The sequence below is a fragment of the Myotis nattereri genome, assembly GCF_964212035.1.
Source record: "Myotis nattereri genome assembly, chromosome: 2".
NCBI classification, from domain to species: Eukaryota; Metazoa; Chordata; class Mammalia; order Chiroptera; family Vespertilionidae; genus Myotis; species Myotis nattereri.
In genome coordinates, this window is record NC_138076.1 from 123,741,668 (window position 1) to 123,755,600 (window position 13,933).

A 13,933-nucleotide genomic window follows, 5' to 3' on the forward strand; every position below is an offset into this window, starting at 1 on the left:
CTTCCCCCACTCTTTAAGTTTGCAGGAGAAGATCGTTGGAGTCAGAACCAATTTTACATCAGTATGTCACATTTTCCCCTTCAGTGGCTCCTTCAGGAAATTTGTGGTAAGAGAGTAAGTGGATGAGTGCTACATCTGTATGTATAGGGAATGAATTTTGCACCTGTCTAATGCACTGCTTCAAGTAGCCAAGTCTCCTTTTTTCTGCCCCTCAGTGATTTTAGCCTTCCACCAAGTCCCATAGCTCTGCCCCAGGACCCTAAATTCAGCTTCCAGGGTTCACCTTCAGCCCCAGCCCATACTGTTTCCAACTAATCCTAGGGACTTGGGCCCATACATCATTGATGAGTGGACGCAGATGCTTGGAGATGCTGCAGAACATCGCCTTGACCTCTTCTCCATGCCCATTTACGACGATGTTCCGTAGGGCCTTTACTGCCTGAACTGTCACTCGTGCCTCACTCTTCAGGAAGTCTCCCAAGGTTGGAAACAGGCTCTTCACAGATTCTGACTGTTTGAAAGAAGGCAGAGATCACTTTCCACCTGGGCATCATGCAACACTTTAGGGATAGGGTTTTGAGAAAACAAGTGGTGCCTAAAAGAAACAGACGTAGGGAATCTAGGGGCTGGATGTGCAGAGGAAGTGGAAGGCTGGTGCTCAGGGTGTTTGGGAGGCCAGATGGCCAGGCTATGTAAGTCTATAAACTGGATGTTGTACTGCCCTAGGATGAGGGGTTGGGAAATTTACTAAGCTCTGAGTAATTAAGAGACCCCAAGGGAAACAAATTAAGTGGTTCAGAGACTAACATTTGATTCCCATTGGGCCCCCCACTTTTACTTGACTTTCATGCAGTGCCAGGTTACTGATTCCACAGAGTCCAATTTCTTTCATGATGAGGTTGGGCTCCTTGGTCCACTTGATTAGATTGCCCACAAAGTCTTGTCCCAGAGTCTGAGCCACTGATCGATGCCAGAGGAGCTGTGGAAACAAGGTTACTATAACCATGGATGGGTACCTGGTGCTTCCCTAGCTCCCCTCAGGCCCCATACTCAGGTAATAACTGTTACCAGTAGAGAGCAATAGTAGATCTGTGCGCATGGGCTAGAGTCTAAGGCAGTGATGGCGAACCTATGACACGCCTGTTACAGGTGACACGCAAACTCATTTTTTTGGTTGATTTTTTCTTTGTTAAATGGCATTTAAGTATATAAAATAAATATCAGAAATATAAATATTTGTTTTACTACGGTTGCAAATATGAAAAAAATTCTTTATGTGACCTGGCACCAGAGTTAAGTTAGTGTTTTTCAAAATGCTGACACTCTGATCTCAAAAGGTTCGCCATCACTGGTCTACGGCAATGGTGGATAGCGCTGATAACCTTAGCATTTTGGGCCAGATCCTGGGATCCTAAAATCATTCTGGGAAAACTAATGCTGCTGATCTTCTCCCCAGGCTTCCCCTGCCTCTTTAGGCTCTGAAGTGGCAGGGAAGCAAACCCCACTCTCTATTCTTTCCACTTTCTGGGGCAAGTTATTTAACATTTCTGTTAAATGTTCCTCAGCTACAGGAAATGAATGGCTAGGGCTGTGGTCCTCCCTCCAGGCTTTCACCTGTGCATAGACGGTCCTGGACAAGATCTTCCGATGATTATCTCCGCTGTCAAGGAAGGTCTTGACAAGGTTCAGAAGTCGGTGCAGCATGACTGCTTCACAGTTCTTCACAATGCCACTGGGGTGGGGCAGAGAAAGCCAAGAGTTGCTGGGTGGGGAGTGGGCAGTGGTGGAGGGGAGGTGACAAGGGAACAGTATGCACAGAACAGGATAATGTGAAGGCTGAGGTCTGGGAGATGAGCAAGGGAGGGTTATAGTCTGCTGTATTTGAGAGCTGGATCCTGGAAAATTGGGATTGGGGGCTAGAGTGGTATAGGGCATGCTGGGGAAATGGTCGCACCTTGTCAGGTCCATGATGCCTCTGTAGTAAAATTTAGAGGAGGACAGATGATCCCAGCACTTATGCTCATCTGCATAAACCACCACTCCATCATATGCGGCTGCGAACAACACAAGCTTCACCACCTCCAGGGCACAACTGAAGGCCCGTCGTCACAAGGTTTGTGAAAAGAAAGGAACAGAGGGATGAACAAGGTGTTATGCCCTAGTTTGCATCCTTGTCCTGGCAAGCCAGGAGACAGTTCTCTAATCTGGATCTGGTGCATAGCTGGATCCTGCTTTCCAGCTGATGAAAACCCATGGCTCTCTGAAACCCATCTCCAATTGTGTCTGCTCACCCCTTCAACCTTGTCTTGTAAAAGAGCCTATAGAGACGTGCTAGTGCCACAGCTTTCAAATTCAGCTCTCCACGGTGTAGCAGGGTTAGGATACCCCTTCACCTCCACACCCATCTAACCAGAATGTCTCTGGTTACTGGTCTTCTTTATTTTTTTACTGTAAGATTTCACTTGAATAGAATACCCTGAGGTTTTTTAAAAAGGTCTGACAACCGCTTACTTAGGAGTTCAACACCCTAAACTGCAGTAGTAACTTCCATGAGATGGCGCAGTTAGTGACAAAGCTAAGCCAGAGGTGATCCAGATTCGAATGGCCACAGCTGCATGGAGAGTATTGAATCTTTCATGGGCCGAGTCATGAACAGAGACCTGAACCGCTGGGTGAAGCAGAGGAGTGCATGCAAGGAAAAGGGTAACGAGAAACTTGAAAACACGTGGGAACATTCCAGCACGTGATGTTGGGGCACCCACACCGACATTCCAGCTCTGTGCTGCTGTCAGTCTCTTCTTCAGCTTCCCTAGGGGATTGGCATCCAGTTGTCCAGGGCCCTCTGGAGTTGACTAGTCTCATTTCTCCATCACACCAGGGTTAGGCTTACCTACTGGAGTCAAAGGTCTTGCCTAAGCCCCCATCCTTCCTGTAGACCACCACCTTCTGGAGGACATTTTGCTCAATCACCCAGAAGAGATGACATAGCACAGCCAGCAATAGCCGGGGGTAGAGTTCCAGGATGGCCTCCCGGCACAGAGTCCCGGATAGCATCTCACACAAGGCACACGCCGCCTGTGGAGGACACGTGGAAAGGAGGAAGCAGAATTGACTAGGTCTGGTAAAGACAGAAATGGTCCCACAATCCCACACACTGCCCCTCCCTGTCACTGCCCATAGGTCACAGTGCACTCTGACTGAGGTTTCTAAGAAGCACTCAAAGACTGAATGCCCACAGCTCAATCCTGGGGAAATGAGGGGCCACACACATGTAATCTGCTCTCTCTTTATTGCCAAACATTAAAAACAAAAAGGGAACCAACTCTAATTTTTCAGCAGAAAATATATTGGGCTACCCAATTTCAGACAACCAAACTTCATCCTCTGCCCCAGCACCGCATGCCCTTGGCCAGGCCCCAGAAATATGGGCGCCAGACACAAACTCAGGAGACAGAAAAAGCTGATTAACACTGAACATCAGTTTCCTTGTCTATGAAATGGGATTGATTCCTGCACTTTCTACATCATGCAGTTCTTGGATGTACAAAGTTAAAGTACTAAACGTATGTGCAGTATTCATGAGTCCAGTGTTAACAGTCTCCTCTTCACTGCTCCCTAACAACTGCTCGCACCTGACAGGTGCCCTTTAATCTTCGCCTCTGCACGCAAGTCCCAGACATAAGTCCTCCGCCCCCTGCCCGCCCTCCCCATGCTGACCTCCACGGGCTGCAGGGCTTGCTCCATCGTGCCCTCTGTGGAGTGGTTTTCCAGGATGCCTATCAGCAGCTGCAGGACGTTGATTGTGGTCTCTCGCTCGGTGCCAAACACCTTCCACACGGCCAGAATGGTTCTGCAGGAGCCAGGGACAGCTATGTCATGGGCCCTGGTAATCATATTCTAGTACCAATCTGGTCTTGAGCCTATGAAAGGCCAGTTCTCAGGTTCTAGAGGGAGTGAGGCGCAAGAGGACTTGGCCAAAGAATATGAAGTTTGATTGGCATCAAGAAGAATGCATCGTTGTGCAGTGATTTTAACATGGGCTTGGGTTGGAGCAGGGGAGGGTTTACTGGGATGGAGTGTGCTCCTGGGTGTGGGAGAGGTACCTATCCCAAGGGAGGGGCCTGTTGAGCAGCAGGGGCACAACGCTGTGGGTGCTGTTGCCTGCCAGCAAGCACAGGGCCCGAAGGGTCTCCGCCTTTGTGTTGGGCTCCAGCTGCAATTTGAGCCTTTCCAGGATGCCCGCCACAATTTCCTCCACCTGCAGGGGAGAGCCAGAACACCCGTCAGTCCTTCTTTACTTCCTTCCTTCCTCCTCCCTCTCTACTGAGTCCTCAAACTCAAGAGGCATAGTTGCAATCCTGTCCCTGACTCTCTTCTCAAGGAAGAGTTGCGGGGTGCCAAAGGCCAGAGCAGCAGGGCCCAAAAAGGGAGCTCGGGCCAAGGCCCACTAGAGCAAATGCCTGTCCAGAGCCCCAATGTCCAGAGAGGTGGTCTGAGGTTGCTCAGGAGACAGAAGACCCTCCAGAAAGAAAGCCAAAGCCCTGGAGGCACTCAGGCCTTTCCCTCCCAGCTAAGGTCAACTTCCAGCCCTAAAACTGCAGGGACAGTGGCACTGGATGTGGAAAGACCACAGGGTTCTCATCTGGTGCTCAGAGCTCTAAACTATGGACCTCTGGGAAGTCCATTTCATTGTAATATCTCAAGGACTGTCATGGTGCCCGCCCATTTCTGGTACCTAGGCCACGCCAGTCACATAAATGAGTGGAGGCAACGGATGTCTGGGGATGCAGAGAGAGAGGGGATGGACAGCACCCGTGACACGTATAAAGAGGATGGTGGCCACTCAGAGACTTGCCCTATATGACCCGATTTTGAAGTTTTTTTTTCTTAGTGAAGTGAGAAATAGATTTCTAAATGCTGGGCCTTCCCATATTTATGCTAGCTTAAAAGAACATTTATACATAGGTCAGTCATTCTGTGAACTTCCTTGTTTCCAATCCACAGCCTTACTCCTTCACTGAGGTCTCAGCTCCTGACACCCCAGGGGGTTGGGGAGAGTCCCCCAACAATGCCTACACCCCTGCACATGGCTGTCATTACTGAGGAATCGGCCGCCCAGATAGGAGGCACTGCAGTTACAAGCTCAGGATTACAAATGTCAGAGCTCAGTGAGACCACAGAGGAAATGTAGTGCAAGCCTACATTTTAGAAGTGAATGAATTAAAGCCAGTAGAGGAGAGGGACTTGGCTACAGCCCTTTGGCTGCTTGGTAACAGAGCCAGGACATGAGCCAGTGCTCCTGACATTCAGGCCAGAGCTCCCACCAAGCACCACACTACCTTTATCAAATCTGAGCCCCGCTTTTTCATGACAGCGCTCATCAACTGGGCTGCAGCCAGAGACACGTTAGCCCTGCTGCCCGTCAGCTCCTCCATGGCTGTCAGCACCAGGTTGGTGAGCTGCCTCTGGGTGAAGTACTCTGCAAAGGCCTGCAACAGGGTGGGATCACATGGTGCGATGAGTCTGGATGCAGGGCTCCCCCTGCCCGAGACAGCCTGTGCCATTCCTCCTGGTGAGGGAGGGCTTCTCTTGGGAGCTTCTGTGCTTCTGTCCTAGGCTTGTGCTGTCTGCCTAACTCCTAGAAGACCCTTTCCTGGGGACAGAGTCCTGGGGATGGAAGGGAGGAAACACTGGACTCAAGTGCAATGTGGGGCTCAGAGGTCAGGGGGTGCAGAGCAGAACCCCAGGAGAGGAGGGCTGGGGCTAAGATCCTCAGTGACATCTCTGAGTCTACACATTGCTCACAAAGCAGCATTAGCATGAAGCAAATGCTTCTGGGGGGACAGGGGAAGACAAGGATCAGGACCATTGATGCTCAAGGGGAGACAAATAGTAGCATGTGATAGGAAAATTTCCCCCAAAGGAAAAGTTCACATCCAGTAACAGAATGGGAAGAGAGACAGGATAGGAGTCCCACCCCAGGAGTCTATTACAGCGTGTAAATGAGACGCCCAGGCTTCCCTCACTTTGTCTCTGGTCCTGCTCCCTCACCTCGGCAATTTTAAAGGTGTTGTTATAGAACAAGTTGGCACTATAGACTTCATTCATGCCCTCTTCTATCCACAAGCCTTGTATTTTCTTCTTCATCTCTGAAACAGAGACACCCGACCCCACCTCTCAAACACTCAGAAGGCATGTTAAACTCCCCCTTTCCCACCTTCTAGCCCAAAGCTCCTACTGAACTCAGTCAGCTTGGGGCTATGTATGTCCTTTGGGGCTGGGAGTAGAGGAATGGGCATTAAGATAAGAAATGGTGGGAGCTGAGGTAAAAGACAAACAAACTATCTTGCCTGCCTCAGAGCAGAGATAGAATAGGGTAAAAGGATGGGGCTGAGCCAAAAAAGGAGAAACTAATTCCAAAGAAGTATTTCCTATGTAGGTATTTTTTCCCAAGAGATTATCTGTAGATGTTTGGGGGTAGGTTCCTCAATGGAAATGAGGTACTCAAGCAGCTTCTTGGCCCTCACTGTCTTGGGATGAGTGTGAGGGGATGGCCAGGCCTAAGTGTGTGGTTGGAGGGGGAGGGGGAAGAACAGGCTCCTCATACGCTTTTTCTTCAAGAGGATACAGTAGAGGTTATACGCAGCCTTGGAAGACAGGAAGCAGATGCTGTCCACTGGGTCCTGGCAGCGCATGGCCAGCAGCTTTACCAGGCGCCCCAGCCGGGTGAATTCAATTGCCATCTGGGGAAGGAAGCTGGAAGTCACAAGTTATCCCAGCCATTCCCTTAGGCTGAGCTATCACAGGAAGAACTCAGAGGAGGAAATGCATAAGCCAGAGACATAAAAGGTGAGACTATGTGAGGTTAATGGGAATGGAATTGGATAGATGAGTTGTGGCCATAAAGGACATCAGAGGTCATCGTTTTATAATTACCTTACTCTATCCCCCTTCTTTGCCCCTTGACACTCCACTCATATGTCAAGTCAGGTTTAATGCCTTCTTCTCTATGAGGCTTTCCCTGCCCCCTCAACTTGTAATTGTTTGTTTTGATCTTTTAGTCCCACTATATTCAGTTTATTCATTATCACCTTCTCTTTAAGATTGTTCTATGCATGCCTCTCTCCCCAGTGGACTGTAAGGTTCATGAAGTCAGAAACTATCTTGGTCATCTGTGTATTCGCTATAGCACCTACCACAGCGCCTGGCACAAGGCGAGTGTTTAGTCATTGCTTGTTCAGACAAATAACATCAGACTGAACCAAGTGGGATGAAATAAAACTGATGGATGGAGAAAAACACCAAGTAGAAGATGACAGAAGGGGAAAAGGAGAGAACAGGATGGGATCCACAAGAGAAAATAGCATGGGCGACGGAGAATGAGTGACTGAGGCTAGGTAATATATATGATGAAGGTAGGGATAAGGGCAACCAGACAGGGTATGAGAATTCAGACTCCACGGCCGCCTCCCACTCACATTGAAGTCCTCCATTTTTGCTGTAAACTCCAGAATATGTGCAGCACACCACATGGCCCGTTCCCGCTCGTTATCCTTCTGGGAATTGAGCCAAGGATCCATAAGCTGGAGGAAGGAGATAATGAAAGGAGATGCCCATTCATCTGTGTCCCAGAGAACAGAAAGATATTCTTGAACCTGGCTTTTACAAAGTTTTAGGACAAGAGTTCTGACAGTAGGACCTCTTTTGCCAAGAGGCAGATTATATGTGGGTCTGGCACCAGAGGTTTCATTCTCTCCTCTCTCCTATCAAGTATACGCGGTATTAAATCCTCCAGCCCCATATTTTCCCTTCGTCTAGGTGATAGAAATCTCCTCAATTCCAACCCCCTTCCTTCAGGTTCAACAGTGGCTCTCAAAATATATCCACTCTATTCACTTCAGTGATTCAACATACCTCTGAGTTCTCCTACCCTCCGCCTCCCATTCTTCAGTAGAAAAAGAACTTGGTGATAAAAAAAAAAATAACAGTCACTGTATTCACAGATTCCAGAGTAAAGTGTGTGTAAATCTATTTGAAAAATATCATTATACGTGGTTTCACTTGAAACACAATGGAAAAGTGTCTCACCTTTGGTTAATTATGGGTACTAAATACCACTGCTACTTGTCAATCTACAGTCATCAATCTGACAATGATGCAACCACACAGACCATGATATATAATTGAAAAAGAAGAAGAGTAGCAGGTGAAAAATCCACAAGCAACTCAAAAGAACACTGATGCTACACTGACCAGAAGAAACACGTCCTGCCCTAGTCAGTTTGGCTCAGTGGATAGAGCATCGGTCTGCGGTGGGTCCTGGATTTGATTCTGGTCAAGGACACATGGCCGGGTTGCAGGCTCGATCCCATTTAGGGGGTGTGCAGGAGGCAGCCAATCAATGATCCTCTCCCATCATTGATGTTTCTCTCTCTCTCTATCCTTTTCCCTTCCCCTCTGAAATCAATTTTAATAAATTCTTTAAAATTGAATAAAGTCTATGTCTTACAACGGCGTGTCAACATCAATTTGCTGTTTTTTGTGTGTTTTTTAAATATGTTTGTATTGATTTTAGAGAGAGTGGAAAGGAGAGGGGGAGAGATAAAAACATTGATCAGAGAGAAACATTGATTGTCTGCCTCCTGCACACACCCTCAAACCCCCTCAATGGGGATCAAGCCTGCAATCCAGGCATGTGCACTGGCCGAGAATTGAACCAGTGACCTCTTGGTGCATGGGCCAATGCTCAACCACTGAGCCATACTGGCAAGGAAATTCCCTGGTTTTAATAGATGCTTTATGTACTATTTGTGCAACTGCCAGTGAATCTACAATCCTTTCAAATTTAAAAGTTAAGAAGAAAACCAGTAGCAAAATAATTACAAGCAGTCCAACATCCATCCATAGAGGACTGATTGAATAAACTATATTACATGCACACAATATATAAAACCATAAAAAAAGGAACATATCTGTGAACTGATGAGGATAAATGAAAAAAGCAAGGCCAAGAGCACTGAATAGAATGTGCTAACGACTGTGTAAAACAGAAAGGGAAATAAGAATACACCGTAAACAGAGATTTGCTTATTTTCACAATAAGAAAAACAGGCAGGACAAACCAGAAGTTAATGAAAACGGTTATCTACAGAGGGTGAGTGCGAATAAGGTTAAGAGGATCAGCTTGGGAGCAAAAATCCTCTGAGTAAAACTTTACATGGTTTTACTAGTAAGTTTTTAATTATGTAAATCTTTATATAATCAAGCTCTTCAATTAAGTAAAAGAAAAACCATAAAATTTAAGACGAGCAAGTCTAAATTATATCAATTGACAATATAATCATACAGAAAAAAATATTTCAAGTAACTTTTGAACGCAATACTCTGAATATAGTCCTCAGTGACCTATATTTTAATAACAACAGGAACTGCAAAGAAGTCTTGAACTCCCTGTGGTAACTGGGGAATAGCAATTTCAGGAGAAAGCCAAGTATCCCAATGACAGTAGCATAGAGTACATCAAGTCAATAAAAAGACAATTTTAAAATGGGCAAATCAGTTGTACCTGCACCTCACGTCTTTGAGCCAAGCACTTTGTAAACACCTCACTCATTACCAAATGACTGTATTAACTAGGTGCTCTATGTCATTCCAGTTTCCAAGAGAAAACTGAGGCAAACAGACGTTAAACAACTTCCCAAGACCATACAGCAAACAGCAGAGCCACCATCTGGAACCATGGTGTATGGCAGTCCAGAGCCTGTGTTTTGAACTGTTAACTGCTATGTGGGAGCAGTGGGCAGCTGAGAGAGAAGCTGGCCACAGCTATGGCTGAAGGGGAAGAAGGAGGAAGCTTTCTCCTCTAAAGGCAAGACCAATATTAGTTATTTGATCTTAGCCCTTATTATCATTTCCCTAAAAGCTTTGCACCCAATCTTCATCAGCAGTTCTACTTCTTAGTTTTTCTGACTGGGAAAATAAGCAGTCCCTAGACAGTTCCCCTGGTCTGTTCCCAACTGTACCAGGTTGATAGTGTCCCCCCAAAATTCATGTCCAGTCAGAAACTCAGAATGTGACCTTGTTTGAAAATAGGGTCATTGCAGATAATTCAAATTAAGGTGAGTTCATACTGGATTTGTGGGTCCTAACCCAATGACTGCTGTCCTTATTAAGAGCCCTAGCTGGTTTGGCTCAGTGGATAGAGGGTGGCCTGCAGACCGAAGGGTCCTGGGTTGGATTCCAGTCAAGGACACATGTCCGGGTTGTGAGCTCAATCCCCAGTGGGGGTTTGCAAGAGGCATGCGATCACTGATTCTCTCTCATCATTGATGTTTCTCTCTCTCTCTCCATCTCTGAAATCAATAAAAACATATTTTTTTAAAAAAAGAAGAGAAACACACACACAAACTCACACACACACACACACACACACACACACACACACACACGAATGCCCTGTGAAAATAAATGGAGGCTCAGATTGGAATGATATGTCTATAAGCCAAGAGATACCATGGGTTGCCAGGAGTTCCCAGAAGCTAGGAGAGATGCACTGAACAGATTCTCCTTCAGAGCCTCCAGTAGGAACCAAACCAGCCAATACTTTGATTTGGGACTTCTGTCCTTTACAACTTGAGAGAATGTATTTCTGTTGTTTGACATCACTTCGTGTGGTATTTATTTATGGCAGTTCTAGGAAATGAATAAACCGACGTTCAGGGGTTTGTTCCCACGAACCTGCAAGCAGTTCTGGATCCGGGTGGGCATCTCAACAATAAGTGTCTCCATTAGTCTTAGGAGGGATTGCATGGTTCCCTCAAACAGATCCTGAGGGGAAAAAGAAACTCAAAAAATTACCAACCTATCACCCCAACCCTCCTTCTAAACTGCTCAGCATTCTGGCTATTCCAGCCTTCCTTGACAAAGCCTGCTCCAAAAACTTCCCTACATTCAAGCACTACTGGCCCATCATTCACTTCAATTAATCCTTCTGTTGTTTCACCAGAGCACAAATGTCTGCCTGGTGTGTAGTTTGTCCTGGTGGACTGGGAGTTCCCCTGCAACGTAGCTATCCCCCTCCTCCATCCCCACTCCCTAACTTGAGCTCAGCTGGGACTCTGGTCCCAGGGATACAGCTTCAGTAAGCAGCCAGGACTGACAGGCTGACTGGCTCCAGGTGGGAGGAGGACTGGCCTGGCTGTCTGCAGAGTAACTGATTCACAAAATCTAGGACAGTGGGTTTCTCCCTCTTATCCTTGAATGAACCAAGTGGCCTCGCCCAAAGCCTTATAAAGAGAGTAGGTGATCTGCCAAGGAGGGCTTCTAAACGTAGGGCCTGCTGGGAGAACCAGAGCAACATTGTGATAGATCCCAGCCACAAAAACTGAAAATCAGGGGGGAGAAAAAGAAAGGCAGCTCTCCCTGGAATAAAATACTCGGAAGAAACCCACCTAGGTGTAAAGCTATTTGTACTGGGCAGCTGGAACTCCCAGCTTGCTCCAAACACAGGGAAATCCTGTCAAAATAACTTCCTCATCCAAAGCAGATTCACACTGAGGGAGGCCAGAGAAAACCCACCTCCGCCTTTTCTATATGTACCAGTCTTTCCTTCATGACATAACTGTGAACTAAAAAGTAAGGATTACCAGAAATCGGATGAAAAGGAGGCCCAAGATGAACAAACCAACTGACCGTAAAGAAAATCAAGCTAATTTGGTAAATAATAGAAACCTGTATTTTTAAATTCTTTTTAATAGCTTCAAAAACATTTCAAGAGACTATGGCATCAATAAAACAAGGACGACCAGGCAAGATAAAGGTGTAATCAGAACACATGAAAGAATTCCTAGGAATTAAATATATGAATATAAATTAAAAACTGAATCTCTCTTTCCTTCCTTAAGGAAACACTGCAGGCACTATAAGAAATAGACTCTGATTGCTTGCTCCTGGGATTCCCTGGCTTTACTTACCTGTCAACCGTTAGTAAAATCATATTTGAACCTTCTAGTCTCGTTTCAATCACACAGCAGTTATAAAGGGAAGGATCAAGTGTCTGCCTTTGGGACAGAGTGTTAAAGTGGTGGCAGTGGTAATCAGCGGGTAGAAGGAGGAAGTTAGATCTCAGGAGTAGTGTTCAGACTACATGACCTACAACCTCTTCTTCACAGGAGGGCTTCCTTCCAATGATTTTGTGTTTTTATTAAAGAAGGCAGAAGACTATTACATAAAACTGCCAAACCTATAGTTCCTAACCTCTGAAAAAAATAAAAAATGAGACCAGAGAGACAAACATCAAAGAGTTACTTACCACATTGGCCTGGCCCTTCTTGGGACTAGATGCCTCCTTTCGTAACACTTCTATGGATGGCAGGCAGAACACACTCTTGAAGCATGTTCCCAGGAGCTCTACTCTTTCTTCTATCTCTAAGAGGGGCCTGAGCATCCTACGATCCAGGGAGAAGAAGTGTAACCAGTGTGCTCAGGAATAACAACTAAAAAGGTTATAGACAGAGAAGATGGCGACAGAGGAATAAGTGGGAGCAAGAAAGACGAAGATATCAGAAGAAAGGGTATTAAAAGAAGAAAGGGAGTAACAGTAAGAAAGGGTGAAAAGAGCCAGGAAGATGGAAAGAAAAGAACTATGGGAAAGAGAGGAGGCATGACTATTACAGGAAAGGGTGCTGCTAATTTGGGATGATATATTATTACTTGTTAGTTCCCCAGAGCTTTTGAGAGAACGGGACATCACTGATGGAGATGGAGGTGCCTATCAGGGACAGGGATGAAAGCAAAAGGATGCCTAAGGCAGAATTAACAGCAAGTGCCTATAGAGATAGAAGGCCATCTCTACCAGGTCCTTTGAAAATCCCATTCAAAAAATCTTGGCCAAAAGAAGTGGCAGATATTGGCTAGTAAATTTCTACTATTCCCTTATGCAAGAAGCAGAAGCAGAAACTAAGAGGGGGGATCAACTAGGGAATAAAGAGCTGCAATAGAACTGGGTCAAGGAAGACAGAGTGGATGGTGTGTTGTTACCTGAAGTTATTGATGATGTTCATTGCCTTCTGTCTAATAGAGCTGGAAATGGAGTTCAATGGCTCCTCCTTGATTAGGTCCTAACACACACACACACACACACACACACACACACACACACACACACCAAAAGGATGGTGAACATATTTTTCCTGTTTGCCTCTGCCTCCTCCCACTCCAGGCTGTGTTCATAACAAGGTGGAATTTAGAATGTTTAGTGACTTGCAAAGGCTCTGAGGACAGCACCTCTCTCCTACTCCCCACCACACCTTCCCTACAGTACTCACCCCAGCCTTGAGGATGGCAAAGGGAACACTAAGGCGGGAAAAGGAAACTAGAAAATCTGGGCTTTTACCTTCAGCTCCAGCCTAGGAGTGCCACCAATGGTTTCCCTGTGGACCCATCCTCCCTCCTCTCTGCATTCCGGCCTCCATCCTCCTGCAAGATACTTACCAGCATGATGGAAACAATTGCCAGCTTGTGGGGGAACTTGAATTGAAAGGCCACGTGCTGCTGCCTGCCCAGGGCTTTTGTCAGTATGATGAGGGCATTCAGGTAATCCAGCTTCAGGGCCTTATCCTGAATGAACCAGTATGCTCAGGGTTCTCCAAGGTGGCAATGGATCTGTGCCAGGGCACACTACCTACACAGTCTGGGGGGTGAGGACCTAAGCCTTCTTTAGCCTTCCTTAGGCTGATGCTCTGCACCTTCCCTCTGAGGGTAGACCAGTGCATCCCTGTGGTGGACAGAGCCAGTCCTCTCACCAACCCCCTTCTGAAGCCACCCTCATGTTACTCTGTAACTAGGACACATCAAGCTTCCTGGTCTTTCAAGGTATTGTCTTTCACTTGAACAAGTTTTACCAAAAGATATCTGACTTGGGAATGGAAAGGGA

The 13,933-nt window shown here is 46.4% G+C and overlaps 1 protein-coding gene across 1 annotated transcript in view; it reads right to left on the bottom strand.

Annotated features, from left to right (window-relative positions):
* Positions 1-265: 265 nt before the first annotated feature.
* Positions 266-13,933, bottom strand: part of LOC308513849 (maestro heat-like repeat-containing protein family member 1) — a gene marked incomplete at both ends in the record, with an annotated part of 56,878 nt that continues 43,210 nt past the window's right edge. Inside the window, 15 exons of the mRNA XM_081083950.1 lie at positions 266-511; positions 839-979; positions 1,615-1,762; positions 1,955-2,092; positions 2,891-3,075; positions 3,718-3,850; positions 4,104-4,258; positions 5,340-5,489; positions 6,052-6,149; positions 6,608-6,743; positions 7,479-7,583; positions 10,738-10,827; positions 12,311-12,446; positions 13,039-13,118; positions 13,492-13,617. Coding sequence (XP_080940076.1) covers positions 266-511; positions 839-979; positions 1,615-1,762; positions 1,955-2,092; positions 2,891-3,075; positions 3,718-3,850; positions 4,104-4,258; positions 5,340-5,489; positions 6,052-6,149; positions 6,608-6,743; positions 7,479-7,583; positions 10,738-10,827; positions 12,311-12,446; positions 13,039-13,118; positions 13,492-13,617 — 2,067 coding nt within the window. The remainder of the gene's footprint in view (positions 512-838; positions 980-1,614; positions 1,763-1,954; positions 2,093-2,890; positions 3,076-3,717; positions 3,851-4,103; positions 4,259-5,339; positions 5,490-6,051; positions 6,150-6,607; positions 6,744-7,478; positions 7,584-10,737; positions 10,828-12,310; positions 12,447-13,038; positions 13,119-13,491; positions 13,618-13,933) is intronic.